General features: G+C 42.9%; 1 protein-coding gene across 1 annotated transcript in view; it reads right to left on the reverse strand.

Annotated features, from left to right (window-relative positions):
* Positions 1–1,090: 1,090 nt before the first annotated feature.
* The window catches only part of ZNF804A (zinc finger protein 804A), a 209,391-nt gene continuing 186,416 nt past the window's right edge, over positions 1,091–24,065 (reverse strand). Inside the window, exons 3-4 of the mRNA XM_079976232.1 lie at positions 13,942–14,072; positions 1,091–5,883 (exon numbers count right to left, since the gene is read on the reverse strand). Coding sequence (XP_079832358.1) covers positions 2,625–5,883; positions 13,942–14,072 — 3,390 coding nt within the window. The 3' untranslated portion in view covers positions 1,091–2,624. The remainder of the gene's footprint in view (positions 5,884–13,941; positions 14,073–24,065) is intronic.

The following is a 24,065-nucleotide window of genomic DNA, read 5'->3' on the forward strand; positions in this document are numbered from 1 at the left end:
TGGAAACAGAACTGTTAGAACCTAAGACTAAATCACTTTCAAGAATGTATAACTTGCTGCTGAGGTGGAATACACAGGATGAAACGGTTAAATCAGCTATGATAAAGTGGGCACAGGACATTGGGTATAATATCATGTTTGCTGACTGGGAAAAGTTATGGACCACCGGTATGAAGTTTACGGTATGTAATGCCTTGAAAGAAAATATTATGAAAATGATATATAGGTGGTACATGACCCCAGTCAAGCTAGCAAAAATATGCCACCTGTCAGATAATAAGTGTTGGAAATGTAAGGAAACTGAAGGAACGTTCTTTCACCTCTGGTGGACTTGCCCTAAGGTTAAGGCCTTCTGGGAAATGATATATAATGAGCTGAAAAAGGTATTTAAGTATACCTTCCCCAAGAAACCAGAGGCCTTCCTTTTGGGCATTGTCGGCCAGAGGGTGCTAAAGAATGATCGAACATTTTTTATGTATGCAATAACAGCAGCAAGGATACTTGTAGCGAAATATTGGAAAACTCAAGATTTGCCCACGCTGGAAGAATGGCAGATGCAACTGATGGACTACATGGAGCTGGCAGAAATGACTGGCAGAATCCGAGACCTGGGAGAAGAAACAGTGGAGGAGGATTGGAAGAAATTTAAGGACTATTTACAAAGACACTGTAAACTATATGAATGTTAATAAGGATGAGAGATTTGAAAACAACAGGGCACCATAAAGTTAGTCGAAAAGAGTATGAGAATGAGTGGATTCTATGAGAATAATAAATTTTGAACAAATAATATGTTAAAATTAGGTATTTAAGACTTAGATTATATTCAAAGTTAGGGACAAACTATTGAAAAGGTGTATAATAAGAATGGAAATAAGGTGACAAATTGCTGATTAAAGTTTTATTAAACATGGAATGCAGGAGCAGGAGATGTGAGGAAGTCCAAAGATGAAGAAAAGTTGGTTATTACATGATGCTAATTATTATGTGTGTTTTTGTTATTTGCATATGTTGTTTCTTTTTTTTTTTGTATTTTAAAGGAAAAATCCTTAATTAAAAAAAATTATATAAAAAAAATGATTTAACACACACACACACACACACACACACCATGGTGGTGCAACTGGGAAAAAAACATTGTAACCAATTCTAGAGTATGCACCTATGGTGCAATCTGTAACATTGGCCCTTTGGGTGGTGCTTGGACTGCCAGCTTCTTGCATTCACTGTGTAATATATTAATATGCCCAAGGGATGCTTCGTTGGTTTACCGTCCAATTGATACTGGCAGCTCAATGTGTGAACTAGCGTTGCTGAAAAGACCTGTGCTTGCAGTAATATGAAAGCTCTCTTTGTTGTGTTGTGGCTGTACAGGTCACCCACCACTGTAACATTCTGGAATAACATGGAATAACCCAGTGACTCGCCATAATTGGATAGTTAATTTAACCACTCTGTGTTCTTGGTTGGCAAGGGAAATCATAATGCAGTGATCTTGCTCCTGCAGTAAGGGAAAGGAGTGAAAATACTTAAGATTTTCCTCTTGGCAGCATCTCCTTTGATGCTCATAGCCATCAATATGTCTGTTATAACCTGGCAGTGCATGTGGTAGTCAGTGATACTGTTTCTGATGCTGAGATGAGCAGCAACGCCAGTAGTTCCCTTGGCCCAGGTTCTGCTGAGCTACTTGATCTCTACTCAGGCTGACTGAGCTTTGTCAGTGTGTTTTAGACAGCCAGGCAATTCAGAGGATGTCTGCAGACCACAGGAGCTGCTGGCTGTTAGAAGTGTGTTGTGGAAGCAGTCCCTTGTGCTTGCTTTCCCTCTGAATGTTTTTTTAAAAAAACAAAAACAAAAGAGAGTGCCAGCACACTCTGCAAATGAGCAATATTTGTCTCCGCAGCATCAAGCTGCTAATACAATCAGATCTATTACCCTTTGTCATCCTCTCAGTAAGATTGTTCCCCTCTAGGTTTTAGCCTCCGAGCCATGATAATAAATCACAGAAGGCTAAGGGAAAGTTGGTTACCCAAACACAGAAGAGTTTACCATTTAAATGGCAGAAAGCAACCATCTATGAGGCCCACAATGCGTGATTTTTGTTTCCTTTAAAAAAGATCGTTAAATCTGTAACAAAGAAAATTATTGCAAGAGAGAGTTCTCACTATATTTATGGTTATAAGGGATGTTGTACAAAACAGTGCATCAGCTTTGTCTAAACATTACTTAGGTGTGAATACACAAATATAATTAAAAAAAAAAAACCAGGAGCATACTTTACAACATAACTTACAGTACTATAAATATATTTTATATACATGTTAGTATATTTTTAAGACATGATCTTCATACATACATATACATATATATATATTATATCTATACATATGTGGTTTGTATTAATATTAGACTATTCAGTGCTTTAATTTTATTATGAATCTGCACTTTACATATAAATATTTGCATTTTTTAAACCAATAGCAAATTCTTCTATATCAGAAGGCTCTTGCAACCTCTTAAGCTCAGTCTATTGGTAGAGTGATCTGTCCATGGTTCTGATGAAGAGTGTTGATGCATCTTCAATCGAAGACTTGTCCTTCTAGTTTGACTGCTCCTCATGAGGCCTAGAATAGTGGTTGCAAAGGAATGACTGCAGGATGTGGTGACAGGAGTGAGGGGAACAGTGTGTGGGGCAATGGGGGAAATGCCAAATGGCTTGGGTGGAGAACTGAAGCTGGAATAAGGGGCAGTTGGGGTGGGCCAACGATGGCTGTGTGACTTGCAGGGCAAAGTCTTGGCCCGACTGACAGATGAGGTAAAGGTGTCCGTGAAAGAGCCGGGACTTGGGAAAGAAACTGTTGGTGAGGCTGAAGGACCTTAAATGTACTTGCTGCTGCAGCTGCGGCTGCAGCGGCTGCTGCTGCATGCTGTTGCAAAACCGTGTGGTGGATTGTGGTGACCGAGGTAGAGCACAGAGGCTGCTGCAAAGGCAAGGGCTGCAGAGGGGCATTGGAAGGTTGGACTGCAGCTGAAGGAAAGGTCAGCTTCATCTTACTGGCGAGCATGTTTTGCTGGAAGATCTGGTGGTAGGCCTCGCATTGCAGATCTTTGAACTTGTCGTGGCTTTCGGGAGGCAAAAGCAATGTGTGTTCGGGCAAAGTGAAGGGGGCAAGAATTTGCTCTGTGGTTAAAAAAGTGTGACTGTTCATATGTGCTTCTTTAAAGGGCAAAGGGGGCGGTGCATTAAATATACCTGGGTTATACCGTAGCCACTCGTTGACTGATGGGTTGAGTTTCTCTTGGGGCATAGCCTCAGCCACTTCATAATGGCACAGATATGCTTTAGGAGGAGGCTGATCAAAGTTTCTTTCAAGACTGGGCACTTTATTAGGAGCTTGCATTTCAGGAACACTCAGGTTTTCAGGTTTTTCTCCTTCTTCTAGCATGTTTTGGGGTTTCACCATTGGCTGAACACTGTGTTCGGTAACAGAAGAAGAAGAAAATGTAGATTCCTCCAGAGAGGTAGTTTTCTCTGTACTGGAAGAGTTTGAACCTTTGATATTTTCTAATGAAAGTAAATGTTCGGATTGTGGAGCTGTTTGACTTTCTGCTGACTGGATTGTTTGTTCCATATTACCATTTGCATCATCTGTGATGGAAGATGTTTTCGTTTGCTCTGTGTTTTCTTCAGTAAATAGTTTGAGGGAATTATTGATTGTGCATACCCTTTTAGGAGACTCAACAATGACATTCCTTCTTGGTGCCCTCTCTCTAAATGCATGTTGAGTTCTTGCTCTCTTTCTCCTTCGTTTCCGTTTAGGTTTACAAGGTGCTGCTAAGTTACATGTTTGCCTCAGATTCTCTTCTGAGGAACAGGTCAGTGCATTTGAACTTTCATCTGATGAACAAGAATACAAATGATGTCTCCGTTTCCTATGGGACCTCTCTGGCTCTTCTGTGAGCGAATGATAGGCTCTCTTCGTGGGCTGTGATTGATTCACACATTTTTCTTCAGGAAAATGGTCTAAATGTTTATGGTCTGGGCTACTGCTACATCTTCTGATTCTCCAACTACAAAATGCTCCAGAATGAACTGAGTTGCATCTTCCAGAACTTGAACCTGGTTTATTTGATTGTCTGTGAGAAATTGATTTACTCCTTCTCCACACTTGGTTAGAGTTAATGTAGAATTCCCTATTGTCTTTTATGTTGCAAGTGGGATGTAGACTTTGGTTTCCATGGACCTGTGTGGATATTCCACCACAGTCACTGTTATCAACTTGGAAAGTTTCAGATGTCTGCTGAAAGAGTTCCACAACTGAATCTCCCATTCCATTTTCACCAGTGTCTTGTTCCAGAGCATTATGAAGTTTTGGATGTTTATCAACATCAGCACAGTTATTTTGCTGTTCGAGTAAGGGAGAAATTTTAATATCTGCCTCAGTAATTTCCTCCTCATAATGGTGGTGGCATAGCTTTCTTTTTCTTTTCCTCTTCCTGTTTTTGTGAAACCACTTTTCATGTGTTCTTTTTATCCAAGCTTTGTTTTGCTGTTCTGATGAGCTTTTATGTATACATTTTGGGGGATTATGACATTTTTCATTTTCTCCAATCATCCACAAAGTATCTAGGCTTAGGCCATCTTGTTTTTTATTGAGGCTACAATCCTCTGCCACTGAAGCATCCATCGTAGTTAATTTTTCATCATTGTATGGATGTGTGTTAATGTGAGATGCACAGTCAACATTTGCTAAAAGAGATTTATCTGGACAGCCTAAACTCAAATCATGGTTTGATTGAGGTTTATTTTTCTCGAGGCATTCGTTCGATCTTGATGACCTGAAGTCAAAACATAATGGATTACAACTGTATGAAATGACTGGCTCTGTGTTTGTGTAAATTAACATTTCTGATGGCCACTGAAGAATGGTTGATCCATGTTTGTTAAGCACAGGAACAAATGGCTCACAAGGTCTCTTTTGTGAATTTTGTTTACAAGGAAAAGCTACTGTTTCCCCCTCAGAATTTGCTGGCATCAGTCCATCCGATGAGCATTTTTTAATTTCAACTTCAGCGGCTGGTGAATCGCTGCTCAGGTTCTGATCATTTTTTTCCTGGATATCCTGCTGTGATAAACAGTTTTCATTCACAGGGAGACCTGTGCATTTATTTCCATTGGGCTCATCGCTATTACTTTCTGCAGGGAGGGCTTTGTTCCCAAGGGCAACTTTGGATGATGTTTCATCTGGTGAGGCAGCTGAATCTACATTAACAGAAAAGCCCTCTGAATCACCAAGCCCAGGTTCTTTCAAATGAGAAGCAGGAGATCTTAATTCCATGACATCCTTTATCATGTTTCCTTCACTGGGTGGTTCATCTGGTGGTTCCTGTACTTGGAGAGATTCATCAGCATGTTTTTCCATTAGTGGATCAATAGAATTAGGTTTCTCCTCAGAACACAGAGACATTTCTTCATTCAGTGAAACCTGAAGGTTGCAAGGTCCAGGAACAAACCGGCTTCTTCTGCTAAGCCCATGTTCAGACGAAGTTTCATCATTGTATTCATAGAAGGCAGCGGCCGATGATTCCAGCTTGACTGCTGCTTTCTTAGGAAATGCAAAAGAGAACCCCACTTTATGTCCATGGAGCCCCTGCATTTGATCCCCAGGCTTGTTAATGTCTGGCTTGCTGTTATTTGCATTTTCAGGTGAGGAAGAAGCCACAGATGTATCATTGTCAGCCGTCTTTGAGCTGTGCAATAATGCAAAGTTGAATTCTTGCTCCTTTTTAGTAGAGTCGATGAGGGCATGTGGAGGGATTTCATTACAATTATCTCGGACTGTAACTGTTGTAGATCTGAACATAGGGCCACTCCCTGGAGCACTGAAAGAAAACAAGAATACACTTTCTGTAAATGCAGTTCAGAAGCATTTGAAATGCAAAGCTAGCAGTGCAGTAGCAATGTCACCTTTCCAAAAACATTTTTCAGGGAAAAGATACGCATGCATTTGAAGGCAATTCTGTGCACAAGTGCTGCCTGCAAAACTCTCCTGTAGGTCCCATGAGTTCCAATTGCTATAGAGGATTGTATATCACCACCATCATTATCAGGGGTCAGCAACCTTTTTCAGCTGTGGACCAGTCCACCGTCCCTCAGACCATGTAGTGGGCTGGACTATATTTTGGAAAAAAAGAAATGAACAAATTCCTATGCCCCCAAAATAACCCAGAGATGCATTTTAAATGAAAGGAGACATTCTGCTCATGGGAAAACATGCTGATTGCCAGACCGTCCATGGGCCGGATTTAGAAGGCGATTGGGCTGCATCCAGCCCCCAGGCCTTAGGTTGCTTACCCTTGGCTTAATGCCAAAATAGGCTTCCATTTGGTTTATAGCACCATCAATGTCTGCTCAAGTGCAGGGGTGAAGGAAGGGTACCCGGCACCCGGTGCGGGGTGTCGGGGGCAGGGCAAACCGCCCGGCGACGCATGCACAGTACATAGCATGAGCCGCAAACATGACGTGTGCGCTTGCGCCACTGGACTGTTTCCCTCTCACATGGCGGCGGTGGCGCGATGGCGGGCGGCAAGCCCGTGACAGGGTGCCTTCTTGTCACCCCCTTAGAGATGGCACCTGGTGCGGACCTCCCCCTGCCCACTTCCCTCGGCCACTGCTCAATTGTCTAGGAGGAACCTGGTCTAGATGTCATAAGTGGGAGCTACCGTCTTTTGCTTTCTTGCTGCTTCCCCCATTTGCTTGCCTTTCTTAGGGCTCACTGTGTGCAGCTGCCCAAAGAGAGATTGAAAGCAACTTCTCCTTCTTTCAGTGCTTGCTGGAGAGGGGATGCAACAACAGGAGGAAGGAGGAGGATGAACCCAGGCAGTGGTCTCTAGAGTTGGCAGAGGGCCCTTTGCCAAAGCATGGACTAGATAAGCTCAGTTGGTTAGAGTCTGTTGACAACACCAAGGCTGCAGGTTCGATCCCCATATGGGACAGCTGCCTATTCATGGGGTTGCACAAGGTGATCCTCAGGGTCCTTTCCAACTTTACAGTCCTATGGTTCTGATTAACACTGTGGTTAAAGCAACGCCTCTTTTTAAAAAATGGAAGAAATGTATTAATAGATAGGTCTTAGAACTCTTCCATGCTGTGAAGTATGCAAAACAAACAAAAACAATTTCCAGGTTTCCCACCCATTCTCATTCAATATGGCAGACCACACTTTATATAACAGCTCTGTGTCCTGGGAGGAAATGAGCACATAGTCAGATGCCAAGGGTTTCATTTGGCCTGATGCGGTTCTATTCTCTGGAAACAAAAAAGAAAAAGAAAAGAACAAAGGGGGGGGGAAGAGACTAAGACACCATGTCTCTTTCTGGTCATTTATTCTCCAGCTCCCTTCTGTTCTTATTCTCTTACAAAGAAGTCAGGAAGACATCTATACCACTGAACTAGACAATTATTTGAAAGTGACAAGGACAGATTTGCAGCTGGAAGTTTTCTATGGGTCTTCCACACCATTACACTGGAATGACAAAATTTGTCTTGAATTTTTCTTTAGGAGAAACATAATGGCAACTTTTGGTCTGGTTCACACACACACTGGCCCACCCCCTGCCAGCCTTGGACTGGAGTGTTTTCCACCACCGTGGGGAGAACCTTCAGCATGAACAGAGCCCTACACACAAGTACACCAAATTAAGGCTATCTGTCCATTGTGGCTGGGGAAATGGAAACTGGTACTTTACATGAGTGGGACTTCACATTTGGTGAAGGTTCAGTGAAAAGAATGTGTGTGAACCTGGGACTTTTACCTATCTCTCAGTGAACATGACACCTACATGCTACAGTTGAATGTGTGAATGAACCAGACGTAATTTACATGTTAGCACCCCTCTCCCCACTGATCACTAAAGATGGAATTCAGTGTTGCTCTCTTGCAAAAGTTCTGTCTTTGCAAGTATTTCAACCAGCCAGATGGAATAATCCCATCTCCCCCTCCTCCCCATTGTTCTGTGGGTTCTCCTGATGCCCCATCAAGTCATTCTTTGAGGGATGGTGGAACCCCATGTCTCAAGCAGAAGTCCTTGCACAGGGCTTCTCCTGATGGAGTTTCTTAAGCGAATCCCATCCCACATATTTATGAAAATCCATATTGCAGCTGTGAATCATAACACTAGGGATTTAGTGTCTCTCAAGCATGTATATTTTGGTAAACATCAGTTTGGCAATTCTGCAAGGCATGTTTGCTCCCACCCTTCCCCTCAAGAAAGAAATGCAAGGCCTGCCATTCCCATGGGGAGGGAAGAGGGGCTTGGTCACATGGTATCAGTGGACAAATAGGAGGTGGTCTGGAAGGGGTTTTTAAGGTAGCTCCTCCTTCAGACCCCCTCCTGTTTGCCCATTGGTACCCTTTATGCAATATTGGCATTATAGGCTAATCACCCAGAGCTGAGTAGGATTTTTGTTGTTGTTAGGGCCTCTCTTCCCCCACACACTTCACACTGTTGAGTAAATTTGATTGGCATTCAGGGAGAGGTATGGCTTGCTTGCCAGTATGGCATTGAGTCTGTGTAGATAAGAAAGCTGGGTGCAAACCCTAGGTTTATGGAGGCAGTATTGGGCTAAGGACACCCTTCAGGGACCAGCTGCTACATTGTGCCTGGAGGGCTTGGAGGAGTGTCCCTTGAGGCCTGGAGTACACACACAGGTGAATGCTGCACAGTCTGCATGCACTTGTGGGGACCATACACAAGGTTTTTCTGATGAGGAGGGAGTCTTTTATTCACTGACCTTAGCTGGGGAGCCACAGTGCAAGGCTGCAGCTCATGTCCAGACTAGGTGAGGATTTACCTGTCAGAGTTTGACAAAGTTCTCACCTGTCTGTTAAATCTGAATTTGTTTGATTGGGTTGACTTGTTTGCTTGGAATGCATATCCTCCATTCTGTTAACATTTTAAGAAATAGAACCTGTAACCTATTCTATGCCTCAAGTCTCCTTTCTGGATGTGTAGGTGGGGGGGGGGGCTTGGCATAAATTATATGTCAAAATCTCTTTAATCTTGAATTTGTACAGCATGCTGTCCAACATTTCTCTTTCAAAAATAGGGACACCCTAAGGAAAAGAGGGACATTTTGGGATCAAATCAAAAACTGGGACAGCTTCTGTAAATCAGGGACTGTCCCTGGAAAATAGGGGCACTTGGACATCATATGGCACAGGACTTTATTATAAAGAGCCAAAGTACCATGCCTAGGATAGGGCACTAATTTCCCTACTCTATAAAATCCCACCTGCCAGAATTATTTTAGCTTCCCTTGAAACATCTTCAGATCTTTTGACTGAACAAGATCTTCCGCATTTGTCTCAAATTTCACTTTGTGTGCAATTTGGTGGAAAGCCCAACTGACAGCAGCTCTCCAGGGCCTCTCAGACAGTCTTGCTATCCTTGATCATTTCATCGGAAATGCTTACAACGGAACTTGCAGCTTTGTGTATGCAAAGCATGGCCCCTGCCACTGATCAGCAACCCCCCCTCCCCTGTGTTTTTAACGACATTTTGGGAATGCATGTTGCGCTAGCAATTTTGGAATGACTTTTAAACACATCTTATTTGACACACGAGTTGTTGAGTGAAGATAAGTATGGAACCCCCCATGGTCATTTTAAATAGTTGCTCTCCGAGCACAGCTACCCTATACCAGACAGGTTTGCATTTTCTCTGATGTAGCATGTAGAGCTCTTAGCTGTATTTCTAAAACATTTATAGCTGTATCTAAATGTATACAGTACCCCAGGGGTCCAGCTTGCAATTTCAGATATGTATACACATAGGCTGATCTATTGTCCTCCTCTCTCTCCGAAGCACCACCATTAATAAATATACCATTAGGTATAATGTGATCATTAGCACAGCATGAGGAGTTGGATACGGACCTCTGGCTGTGAGTTATTTAAAGGTTACAAAGGCCTGAGGAGTAAGGGTAAAATAATAACAACACACACCCCAACCGGCAACATGCTAAATCAGAGTTTTGGGATTTAAACTGTTTCAGCTGTACAGTAACCTAGAGGGCTTAAATTATTTCTGGTTTGAATTGTTCATGGTCTGCAGCCAATTCATTGCAGAGTCTTGGGTCTGGAAGAAGACTATAAGGTCACTCATTTTGCCTTTCTGTGATTAATTCCTTTATATACAAATATCCCTGATGGGTTATTCTTCAAATCCAGAATTGAGGGGAGTAGGGGTGCTGAATGCAACCATAGGGCAAGGATGATGATGATGAGGAGGAGGAGGACGATGATTTAAAGGGATATCTTAAGGACGTGAGTCATGCCACCCATTAATTGGAAATAGGAAACGTTACTATTTTCAGGGGGTTATTAGTCAGTTCTGATGAGAAACAAAAGTTGCCATTAAGAAGTATAGGCTGGCAGGCAGGATTTGGGAAAAGGTTTTGGGAAATATAGATTCAAGACCCTGCTCAGCAAGCTGGGTATCTGTGAGTATACCTCAGCGTCAGTTGCCAACCTGTGAAATGGATGTGATAACTGTCAAAAGAGTATAAAGGGGGTATATAATTCATAGGAATTACAACTAACACTTGATAACCCAAATTCTCAGTTCTCGGATCTATATTTTTGAAAAAGTGGTCAAATGGCATTTCTCTTAAATCAGGGTGAGCCAATGTGATGATCTCCAGTCAGATGTTGCAGTACTACAACTCCCATCATCCTTGACCATTGGCTGTGCTGTCTGGGTCTGATGGCACCTGGACAACATCTGGAGGATGCATTGCTGGGTACTCCAGCCTTTCAGATTATTTTTTGTCAGTGCTCCCCCTGGTCATGAGGTACAGTATGTTATAGGCTAGGTCTTAGAGAGCTGTTCTTTCTTATCAATGCAGTAAATCTCAGAGCAGTTTTGCATGACAATTCAGATCTCTCCATTTGGAAGTCCACTAAAAAACCCATGTTTATTGTTTTAAAAAATGTCAGAAATGAAGGAAAATATAGGACTTCAGTCATCACGCATAATTGCCTGTCAGTGCAACAAGAAAATACTTCATAATGGCAGCCAATCAATTTAGAATGTGCTAAGAGCAATGATTTGTGGTGATGAAGTGAATGCTATTAGCAGTTTGAATGTGTGAACACACCTCAATAAAAGTTGTAACATGAATTGCACATTTAAAGTGTGACATAAAGCAGCAGCCATAAGGGGTCCTCTGTTTGCCGTTTCCACAGTATATATGGTTTGTGACACTGAGAAGCGGTTGCTTAATGCAGTAAAATGTTTGACTTCATTCTTCCCACCCAGCATATCCTTATATTGCTGCTACACATATTTCGATGTCTACAATGGCTTCATGCAATCCCAGATGGGAGAGCAATATGGATGTTTGCAAACTGAGATGAAAGATGGAATGCTACTAGTGATAAAGGATGCAGGGAGGCTACCAATGATAAAAATGTGTGACATCCCCGATGTTGGACCAGATCATCTGCTTGTTACTCTGCATGTTCCCAGCAGTACTGATTGAGGGTTGGGCAGGGGGAGAGAAAATTAGGAAAATTAGGGATATTCTGCCATCAGTCTACAATGATCAGCATCTTTCTGTTGGGATCCACAGAATGCTGTGTGAGGTAGTAAGTCTGCAGGCTTGAGTTTGCTAGCTGATGCAATCATCCTGCAATACTTTCTATGGAGGTGCTGGGTCAGAATGACTCAGCACTAATGTGCTAACAGTTGATTGGCTGTCATCAGTTTAAAAGGGAAACCTGTCTAGCAGTAATGGTGGTGGTGTAGAGGAGTGTGGTCAGAGAGAAAGAGTCTTCCTATTTGCCTTAAGGTGCAGCCAGGTACTCTGTCTGACTGTATGAACTGCTTCTGTAGATATTTGTATATATAGTAAGGGTAAAGGTAAAGGGACCCCTGACCATTAGGTCCAGTTGTGACCGACTCTGGGGTTGTGGCGCTCATCTCGCTTTATTGGCTGAGGGAGCCGGCATACAGCTTCCGGGTCATGTGGCCAGCATGACTAAGCCGCTTCTGGCGAACCAGAGCAGCACATGGAAATGCCGTTTACCTCCCTGCCGGAGCGGTACCTATTTATCTACTTGCACTTCGTGCTTTCGAACTGCTAGGTTGGCAGGAGCAGAGACCGAGCAACGGGAGCTCACCCCGTCATGGGGATTTGAACCCCCGACGTTCTGATCGGCAAGTCCTGGGCTCTGTGTTTTAACCCACAGCGCCACCCATAGCCCACATTTGTCTATATGGCTCACAATAAATAATACTGCACTGAAGAACCTGGAACTCTGAGCTTTTCTGCTAAAGCGCTGTGAAGAATTCGCAACACTTCCCACTTTAGCACCCACTTTTCCCCTGGGACCCTGAAGATTTTTTCACATGGGCAAATTCCTTTGCAGGATTTGACTCAATCACTGGAACCTCCTCTTTCTGTAAGAGCTATTCGACAGTGGGACAGACTCCCTCAGGAGGCTGTGGACTCTCCTTCCTTGGAGGTTTTTAAGCAGAGGTTTGGTGGCCATCTGTCATGGATGCTTTAGCTGAGATTCCTGCATTGCACGGGTTGGAATGGATGACCTTTAGGATACCTTACAACTCTACAGTTCTATGATTCAGTGATAATACCACCAGGTAGCAGGTGGTGGGATGGATCTCTGCCAGAGACTCTGTAAACCTGTAGTCCATCAGAGTAGACAACATTGGGCTAAAGTGTCTAGTGATTTGACTCTGAAGAAGCTAAGTTCGTATCTGCTTGCACAATGGGACTTCCTCTTCCTCTCCTGTCCCTGTGCCTCCTAACAAATCAAAACAAAATAAAACCCTGCACCGGAAGGTGCCTGCTATGGGCAACTGGCCACTGTGAGAACAGGTTGATGGACTAGATGGGCCTTGGGCCTGATCCAGCAGGTCTCTGCTTACATTTTTATGTGTGCAGGTGAGTCGATGAAAGAGAAGTCTTGTTGTGCAAATGGAATTGTATTGTACAAGCAGAATGGCAGCATTGGCTAGGTAAAGGTAAAGGTACCCCTGCCCGTATGGGCCAGTCTTGACAGACTCTGGGGTTGTGCGCCCATCTCACTTAAGAGGCCAGGGGCCAGCGCTGTCCGGAGACACTTCCGGGTCACGTGGCCAGCGTGACATCGCTGCTCTGGCGAGCCAGAGTCGCACACGGAAACGCCGTTTACCTTCCCGCTGGTAAGCGGTCCCTATTTATCTACTTGCACCCGGAGGTGCTTTCGAACTGCTAGGTTGGCAGGCGCTGGGACCGAGCAGCGGGAGCGCACCCCGCCGCAGGGATTCAAACCGCCGACCTTTCGATCGGCAAGTCCTAGGCGCTGAGGCTTTAACCCACAGCGCCACCTGCGTCCCGCAGCATTGGCTACAGCACTATTATTCCACTTCCTCAGTTGCTGGTAAGTGAAGCCCCTGAATCAGCAACCTTTGTGATCAATGTGACATTTGCTATCAATAAACTGCTTAATGCAGAATAGGACCCAAATTCCAGAATGAATACTACAGAATTGAACTGGGTTGTGCAATATTGCGCAGACTAGCAGCAAGCCAGCGTATTCCTTTCCTCATCAGTGGTGTCCTGTCAAAATTCAAATGACTGACCTAGTTTCCTAATGTTTTCTACTGCTAAGCCTGATTTATTAAATATATATAGGACATGTTTTTAACTCAAATACTTGTCATTTTAGCTCTGTTGAAAAAGTAATGTTAAAACATTTATTTCTTTGCATGGTGCCACATCTAATTGCAACATACTTTGCCACATCTAATTGCAACATACTTTGTTCTGGTTTGAGATCTTAATAGTCATAGGGCATTCTGCCACATCATGTCATCTGGAATATTCTTCCCCCTTTCCCTGTACTTTTTACCTTTCAATAACTTTTCACTCACCACACAACTTCTTTTCTCAGTTCAGCTAACTTGTGTAAGCGTTGAAGGGCTTTTTCTTGCTTCCTTTCATCTTTTCTTGATTTGGAAGCTACATTGCGGGCAAACTCCCTCTGTTTCAGCTCCTTGAGTCTCTATTAGGAACAATTGAAAGCAGGGTCAGGGGGAAGGGGGGAGGAGAGAAACATTTAATGCAAAAAGAGAGGAAAATACTGCAAAATTATTTAAGAAGCCATTATTTTCAGTTCTCATTAAACCCTCTGATTTATGCATTTATACAAACTGAGAGTAGCCCCCGAATTTAGCATAGCTATGATGGCATTTTGTTCAATTGCTAGTCCTTCATGATTGCTTGTGTATTGTTTTGGTAGCAAAATGGTTTTGTTTAAGGAAATGACCCAATACTACTATCTCTAAATTTATTTATGGGGTATTGTTTAGTTCCAAAAGCATCGATGAGGAGGGAAGATACATTTTTATGGTTCATCTCAAGCACCAAATGTCTTGAACTGGCCCTTCTTGTTACTCAGCTACAAGTCTTCCATAATGGCAATATTTTTAGGTGGAATTCAATCACATACCAGCAAATTCAGGTCACACGGTTATAGCTGATTGGGAGAACAACAGACTTGCTTCCCAAAAAAGATTGTTCTGGAAAGCCCAGGCAACTCCTGTTTTGATGCACCATCATCTAGCCTCCCTGCGGACAATTTGGAATGAATGCTCACTTAAACAGTCAGTGTGATCTAATCTACCTCAAAACCAAGGTGAATGTTCAAGGAAGTGCTCACCAAGAAGTGCCCTAAGATATTTATCCAAAGCATTCAATATAAAGCAAGTAGAGAACTAGCTGCCTTGAAATAAAAAAAGAAAGAACTCTTGATATAAATCCTAAAATCACAGGTTTCAAAATTATAGAAGAGAAGGCAGCATGCTTCTGCATGCCCAGGGGGATGGATTCCATTCTGGCAAGGAACAGGCAGACTTCCCTCAGACCAAGCTGAAACAGAGACCAAAGACACAAATTAAACTACCACTTTGAAACCTGAGATCTGCGGTTGGGAGTTAGAGGGGTGGATGGACAAAGGAACCACCATCCACCCTGCTGAGAGCCTGAGGGCCCTGCTACTGCCTCTATCTACCTGGTCCAGGGTGTGGCCAGGTTTTATAAGGACTGCTGCTGCTGCTCAGCAGAGAGAGCTTCTTCTTTTAAATTGCTTTTAAATTGTTTTTTTAGAGCCTTTTTTTTTAGTGTTTTAACTGAGTTGTTCCAAATTTTCAGTTCAGTTCTCTACTGTTCCACACCAGTTAGTTTTTTTTTTTAATTAAAAAAAAGTTTTTATGAAAATTAATCAGAATTTTAGTGTAAATAGATACTTTAGGGCAGGGTTTCCCAACCTTGGGCCTCCAGCTGTTTTTGAACTACAATTCCCATCATCCCTGACTACTGGTCTTGCTAGCTAGGGATGATGGGAGTTGTAGTCCAAAAACAGCTGGAGGCCCAAGGTTGGGAAGCACTGCTTTAGGGGGGTATAATTTGGCCTAATATACATTATTTGCAAAGCAATTGTCCTCAATGTAATGCATTTTTGTGACATTTTCACTAATGCATGTACACTTTACCCCAGTATATGCATCTCTGTACTCATTACTTGGTTGGATAATTGTGTTGCAATAGATAGAGAGGTGTGCATTGTAAGTTGGTTTGCATATTGTTTCCAAAAGTGCAAATTTGGCAAGTTCACCTTTAAATGTGAACTGAATTGAATTAGTTCCCCATTCCTAATCTGAGGAGTGGCTATGGAAACAGTTTGAGGTTTCCTCTATGATGGTGCAGACATATAGAGAGGATCTTTGTATGTATGTGGGGGGGGGGTTGGGGGTGCAGTAAAATTGGGGTCTTCTTTTGTTATACAGACAAGCTTATTAAGCTAATCAAAGTTCAGCCTTTCCAATCTGATCCTAATCCAAACAACAACCCAAAAAATCTAACCAATTACATTTTCAATCTTGAAAGGTAAATACATTCTACCATAGTGGTTAAAATGGACAGATGAGACAATCAAATGCTACACAACTTTATTAAGGACAATCTTCAAAACAAATATTTACACTATGGATAGCAATGGTGCCCCTGTCCTTGCCCCACTATTTTGCCTCAGAATTACTTCCAACTGCTTTGGCACATCTGCACTCAAAAAAACTAGGCTTAGTATTTTAAGGTATATGTTGAAATAAACAAGGGTGTTTTCCAAAAGGAGTTTGCAACTTTCATCCATCTGATCATTTGTATTATTCATTTATTTTAAACATTTCTAACCTGGTCTTATTCACAAGTGATCCCAGGTGGGGTAAAAAAACACCAAAAAACCAAATTGAGAACAATTACAACAGCATCATTCTGCACAATAATATCAGAAAACATGAGCCAGCAAACAAATAAAAATGGCAGCCATTCACATAGTTGACTACATCTTAAAAGCTAGTCTAGGAGTTAATATCCATCAAAGGCCTTAGCAAAGGCCTGATTTGGTAGTTGAATTTAGGGGCTGGAAAACAAACCAATACAACCCTTTTGTTTCTTCTGTAGTTTAGAGAAAGATCCTCAGCAACTCGCTCTGAGTTCTACCTTTCACTCCTGACCATCCACTATAGTCCTAATTTGCCTAACATTGTCACTTCCTGTGCTCTGTGCTCCACAAACTCACATCTACACAATTCTTCATAAGTCTGATTTAAGTCTATTATTTATAATGACACATAGATTTATAATGGCACATAGGAACCTGTGTTGTGCCAAGTTGTCACACCAGTGATCTGTTAAACGGAGTCTTGTCTGACCAGACAGTGACTCTGCAGAGGGTCTCCCAGACCTAGCTGGAGATACCTGGAGCTTTTTGCACACTGGTCTACAGCTCTTCCCTAGCAAGCACCTAGCAAGCACACCGCTGTTCAGGAGTCCTCCTCTCCTCTCCTCTCCATTTCCTTTCCTTTCCCTTAAACTGCAGCCTTTGTGAAGCACATTTGCATGAACCTAATTTATTCACCCTTTAGTAGTTTGGTGTACTCCCTTTCTCATTCTGAGTGATACTAGCGCCGTGCCATCTGTCTCTTCAGATGCTGTCATAAACCTTAAAAAGATGCCAAGAAAGAGCAGAGTGAAATATTACACTCGTGGGTTAATGGGTATTACTTGTCACTTCAGTAACTCTGCGTAGCTTTTCAGGGAACCCTTGATGGGTACAAATAAATGATTTGGAAGTTAAAATAATCATGACCTCTGCTGTAAGTATTCCCCAGGTGGAGCTTGCGAAAAACATTGCCGTCTGTTGCAAGCTAAAAACAATGAAACTTAGGCATTTTGGACAAGACTTTGGAATATTTGATAGCTGCACTATAATGCAGAATGCTAGGTTACTGAGGCTCCATTTCATAAGACCCAGTTCTTATCTTCTTTGAAGATTGAAGGTAGCAGTTGCAACCCCCTCGGTTGGTATTAAAGATATCCTTCTCCTGTCTATGCAGATCGGGACATCAGGAACATCCACACCACAAACTTAAACTGGTGAAACTATTTTAAAAACCTGGCTCTCTGGCCAGGCAGTCATGCCCCCATGGCCACACCAGGTGGGGGGAGCTCCCCATCAGCTGGCGACTATGTGGGTCCAGCTGCCGGGAAGGAGGTGGAGAGAGATGGTTCTCAACCAATGCCCACCAGGAAAACAGTGAGTGTCCATTCTGTGGACAAGGTCAAAACGCACACTACCACCAGTGATGGGTAGCCGAACTCCAGGGAGGGTTTGGTGGAAGATCTGATGACTGAGGAGACAAGTGGGAGTGGACCTGAATGAAGTCCCCAAGGGACTCAGCTCTGTAGCTCCACTCCCTGAGTGTGCCAATCTCTGGATCCATCTGCTGTTGATCAGTTTGCAGGCAAACCAAATTCAAAATTCTCCAGTTGGTGAAAGAGACTGCTGTGTCTTCCACTGGCTGTGGTACCCAGCTGTTGGGTCTCCAGGAGCGGCGGTGCGGTGCCATAAGCAACACAGTGTTACGGTTAAAGGTAAGCAGAATTCTTACAAATTTGCACATATACACAAATATATATTCTGCTGCCAAACTACACTTACAAATCGGTGACTAGGTCTGCCTAAGACTACATCCACAGAAAACAGCCTGTTTAAGTTTGGGATTAAGTGCTTCTTTCACATTCTTACCTTCTTTTTTACTAGCTTGCAAATGGAAGAGCTGTTTAAGGACATGTAACAAAGCATAAAATGGCATTAAAATGTGGAAAACCCATACATTAATAAAAAAAAAAGATACTGAGAAACATATTAGCTTCATTCCTGGAGACTAGACAGGGACTCACAATGCATTTTAGATTCCTTTATGACAGAGGAAGAAAAGTTCCTGCCTTAAGGGGCTTACGTATCTAGAATATGAAACAGGGGAAGCTGTGGAGGAAAGGGAGGAAAGCAAGGCAGGTGGTAAATGGGGGAAGATGGGCTATTATTTCAGTTATATGTAGAATGAGAACATCAGGGTCCTGTTGGATCAAGTCAAAGGCTTGCTGTCCAACATGCTGTTTTCGCAGAGGCCAACCAGATTCCCATGGGAAGCCAGAACAGGCATGCCTATAGAGGCAACTTTCTGGGAATATCAAATTTGAAGAGTGTTATTGTGATCAAACCCTGCTTTCAGGCTTCCCATAAGCCTCTGGTTGGCCACTGTGAGAACAGAATGCTGGACTCAATGGGCCACTGGCCTACACCAGGAGCACTTTCCTTGTGTCCCCCACTCTGATTGCCAGCAACTTTTATTCAAATGACAGCCATGCCATTATGAAGAGTGATGCAGTATTGGAGACAGGGCAATGTGTGCTACATGGCCTGGCCTGTACCTCCTAATATAGCATAAGATAGTCATACTACCAGTAAGATTCAACTATCAGTTTGGTCAGGTTTTTTTACATGGAGTAGGAAGAGACCATCGGTGCCAGTCAGGCCCCCTCAAAATTTAGATGGCATTTGGCTCCACCCCCGGCTCCTCGTGTTGTTGTGTGATATCGGGATATTATGTTGGCCCCTCTCAATCATCTTGAGAAGTTGGCACCACTGGAGGGGACACTGTCCTTTCTTTCCCACTAGACCAGTGGTTCTCAACCTGTGGGTCCCCAGAAGTTGTTGGACTACAACTCCCATCATCCCTGAGCTCTGGCCTTGCTAGCTAGAGGTGATGGGAGTTGTAGTTCAACAACATCTGGGGACCCACAGGTTGAGAAAGGCTGATCTAGACAGTAAAATGTCTTGGGCAGGCCTAGTACTTAGGTCTGGTTATAGTCACTTCTGTTCTACTGTAACTTAATTTTTTTGTTTTTGGCCCAAATAGTGTATTCACCCTTGGGCAACACTCCATATACCAGTGGTGGGTATAACCACCACACACTCTTGCATTCACACACGCTAACACAGATATAGGACATACAGGTCATCCTCCTCCTTAGCTGATCTGTGCAGATAGGAGGCAATTTGCATCCCTATCAGGGATAGGAAAGTAGGAAAGGGACAACTGTATTCTCAACAGGGCCTGGGCTGGGTGGAGAGATTTAACCATGTCCATCTACCCTGGTGCTAATTTCTTTGCTCCACAGCTGCCAAAATTAGTGGAGTCTTTGGGCCCCATGGCTGGAGGTTAGCCACTTCTGCATTAGAGCATGGGAACTTGGGGGAGTAGGTAGAAAAGGTGGAATCTGAGAAGGTCTTTGAAGGAAGCATAAGGGGAAGGGCATTTGCTTTGCATGCAAAAAGTCCCAGGTTTGGTGTGTGGCATCTCCTGGGTAGTGTCTAAAACACTAGGAATCTGTTGCCGGTCAGTGTAGACCAATGTAATTCTCTACAGATGTGGATGGATTACATCTTTCATTATTCCTGACCATTGCACATGCGAGGTGGGACTGATGGGAATTGAAGGGCATTGTGGTAGCTACTCCTGGTATAAGAGGTACAAGAGCAAGCTAGACAGACAAATGATCTAGCTTAATAGAAGGCAACTTCTTGTGTTTCCAGGGGGCATCAAGCAGATTTTGTAGGAGATAATTCCAGGGCATGCTGTGTTGTGACCATGCACAATATTAAAAAAATAATTGATCCTAAATCCTAAAATGACAAGAGTTTTGTAGGCTTCTTGAATACATGAGTGCATTCCTCATGAAGAGGTCATAGACAGCAGATTTGTTTTGGAGGCAGAAAGAAAAGTAAAATGAGTCTACTGAAACTATTCAAAGACTGCTTGCATGCCTCCCCCACCTGGCTTTAACCTTTCACATTTTACTTTCTTCTTATGACTTTATCACCCTGAGATTTATTTTAACATAATAGCCCTTTAAGCAGCTGTAGACTGCTGCCTTAAATAACATACACATCTGAACACACAATAGGAAAAGAATTTTCACCCCCTTTCAAAAATCCATTATATTGACACTCTTTTATCACCAGTGGCACACATCTGATTTTTGTGGCACCACCTGGAGCTGGAAGCATCTTTTTTCAAACCCCAGTGGCACACCAGTGATGAAACAGTCAGGTCTAGACATAGCATAATGAAGTAAACCCATTCCTGCTCAGGAACAGCCAAATTTAGAGATTGAGCTCATGACAGAATCTGGATGTCCTGAAGTTTTATTAACATTAATCCAGGATGACTCATTGCACCCTGTCCAAGTCTGGCAGCAAAGAAAACAAGTATTGCCACCAATGGGGTGGGGAGTGAGGGCCTCTGTCTCTATCCCTCTCCCCCATCACTATAAGCTAAAACAACAACAACCAAGCATAGCATTTGGGTAGCTTTAAAAAGGAAGGAAGGAGTTATACAGTGACAGGCAAAGAGACCTTATAGAGCTGAGGGAAGTCATTGGCTGACATTGGTCATAAGCAGGGGTAGGCAGCCTAAGGCCCGGGGGCCGGATGCGGCCCAATCACCTTCTCAATCCAGCCCGTGGACAGTCCGGGAATCAGCGTGTTTTTACATGAGTAGAATGTGCCCTTTTATATAAAATACATCTCTGGCTTATTTGTGGGGCCTGCCTGGTGTTTTTACATGAGTAGGATGTGTGCTTTTATTTAAAATGCATCTCTGGGTTATTTGTGGGGCATAGGAATTTGTTCATTTCCCCCCCCCCAAAAAAAAAAATATAGCCCGGCCCACCACATGGTCTTAGGGACGGTGAACCGGCTCATGGCTGAAAAAGGTTGCTGACCCCTGGTCATAAGGCTTCTGGCAAGAATGAGCAGTAGCAGCTTATTCTAATGAGGGCAGCAATAACAATTAAGCTACTTTGGGCCAACCTGAACTGCCATATTTTTCCATGTATAAGACGCCCCCCATGTATAAGATGACCCCTATTTCTTTTTAACCCAAAATTAAGAAAATGAAACCCTAAAATAGAAGTGAAAATCTGGATGATTGGTGGCAGCAGAAAGTTGTTGATCTTTTTTGGGGCGATCGCCCTCAAAGCTTCCAGCATGAGGTGCATGCAGTGCACCATGGTGCAGAAGCAAAGGCAGCGACTGGGGCACCACATGCTCCCCCTCAGTGGCAGCTGCTGCTGCGGGGAAGCAAGCTCCAAAGCATGATGCCAAGGAAGACTCTGTAGATCCCTAAGTGTGCCTATGTCGGTTGGCATTAGTCGCTGTGATGTTTGGGCTGAAGAAAGCTTATGAAGTTCCTGAATGATCGACCAGGAGGGAGGGAACATGCCAGTTGGGCATATGTCTCTGCCAGGGCCCTGCTCAAGTGTAGGCTGAACTCCTGACAGTTCCATGTACAAGACGACCCCCAATTTTTTACTAATTTTTTAAAGCAAAAAACCTTGTCTTATACACAGAAAAATACAGTAAACGTCAGTCTTGCTGCTTTATTAATTTTTTTAACTGTAGTTCCACTAAGGGAAAATGAGGTATAAACATTTTAAATGAATATGCAAGTTCCTCAGACATATCAAATGTGTGCTTCCAATGTCTGTAGCTATTTGTTAATAAGATTGCCCCCCCCCACACACCATAGTGTTAAGATTTAAAATATACACCTAGAAGGTTTTCCTCAAAGCTTACTTCTCTTGTTAGATCCATCTGTTATATGCAGCTAAAAGAGACAGATGTTCATATACTGAACATTTGAAAAGGCATGATTGTGCTAGCAGAATCCACCCTTGACTTCCACCTTGACAAAGTGCCTGGACCATCCAAGTGCAAGTCATTGTATCAGTTAAACTCATGATGCTTCCATTTGCAGGCTCCTCAGTTTGCTCAGGCAAAGCCTATGTGAATACACCTACACAGGCTCAAGACTCTAGGCACACCATCATCCAAATGGATGGAGATTGGGGCTATGTGTCAGGAGCTCATCCTATGCTCAGGTAGGACCCTGGCAGAGACACATGCCTGACTGGTATGTTCCCTCCCTCCTGGTCAATCATTCAGGAGCTTCAAAAGCTTTCTTCTGCCCGAACATCACAGCGACTGATGCCAACAGACATCGGCACACTTAGGGATCCACAGAGTCTTCGCAGCTTGCATAACAGACCTCAGCAACTCAGCATTTTGGCTAATCTACTTTATTTACATATAAACACACACGGAGCACTGCAACAAGACTCCCTCTCTCTCTACCATCAGACAGCAAAGAGAAAAAACAAAGGACAATAGTCCCACTTCACAGAACCCAGTAACACAAACATCCTGTCTCCGTCATTTCCCACTTTGTGGAGTCAAAACATACACCGTCATGTGATAGACAAAAAACCCATGACTGCAATCATGGAGCAGGAATTCTACCACTATGGACAGTTGATGCAATCTCATGCCTCAATCCAATCCACATGTTCACTTAGCATCTTGAGTGACCTTCTAATGTATCAAAGTAAAAGTGTCAGCAAGAAGATCAAAAGAGAATTTTTTATGTGGTATCTGGATGAATCTGGATGTGGAATCTGGTCAGCTGGATGAAATAGAAACTTCACAAGTTTTGGTGACTGGAGCTGTAGGCAGTGAGTGGGACAGAAATAAGACAGGAGAAAAGGCTTGGTGGAATGGTGGCCAAGGGGTATCACTCTCCTTCCTCCTTCCAGAGGCAAAGTGGATGGGGAAAAGGATGCAGAGTAAGGATGCTTCCAGATTGTTGCTATTTTGACTGGAATTCAGTCATATTCTGGCAAATTCAAGTTGTGGTATTCTCGTTAATTCGGAGGTCTTTGTGCAAGAAAACCTGCTTCCCCAAAACTCCCTGTGTTAAAGAAAATGGCAGGAAAACACCCTGGAAATGGTGGGATAACACTAGTTTTGACACAATGTGCTCTAACCTCCCTGCAAACAAATTGGGATGAATGATCAATAAAGTGATAATTTGCAGGTGCCCTATGAGGTAGGATGAGCATAAAGGAAGAAAATAGGCATGTGGAAATGGGGTTGCGAGAGGCCAGCTGTAATGAAAATTTTTAGACCATGCATACTTGCCCAAAGCAGTGATATAAACCAACTCTGTGCAGTCCAATTTTGATTTAGATAAGTTTACATCTTCTGCTAATTGATTCCTTTGTCTACTATTGCTATGCTAAAATTGCAATCAAATCTGGAATGGGATAATCCAACTAATGGGTTATTTTAAACCCACAGCTCACAATGAGCGATTTCTCTGCTATTCTTGCATTGCAGCAATGTATTCCTGTTGCAATTAGCAAGAAGCATGGGTTTGTATACTGCATATTAGTTTGGGCTGATTAACATAACTCAATTTTTTAAAGCTAATCAGTTCAAATTGCATATTGAAATCTTATTTAATGCCATGCTCAAATACTGTAATAATGGCTATGATACAAGAACCTCAATAGAACTGATGAGAGTACAACTGAATGCGGTACAAAATTAATTTAGCATATTCATTTTGCATTGGATACTAATTATACATATACTAACCTAGAAGAGAATCAAAAGCATTACTAAATAGGGATAGCTGGATTAGTCTGCTTCTGTTCCTTGTCAATTTCACATATATTCATTCATAAGTGAATTATTCTCTCCTTCCTGTTTTTTGCACAAAAATGCAAGGGTTTTTTTTTATTAAAAAAATCC

Source organism: Podarcis cretensis (genome assembly GCF_951804945.1).
Source record: "Podarcis cretensis genome assembly, chromosome: 1".
NCBI lineage: Eukaryota > Metazoa > Chordata > Lepidosauria > Squamata > Lacertidae > Podarcis > Podarcis cretensis.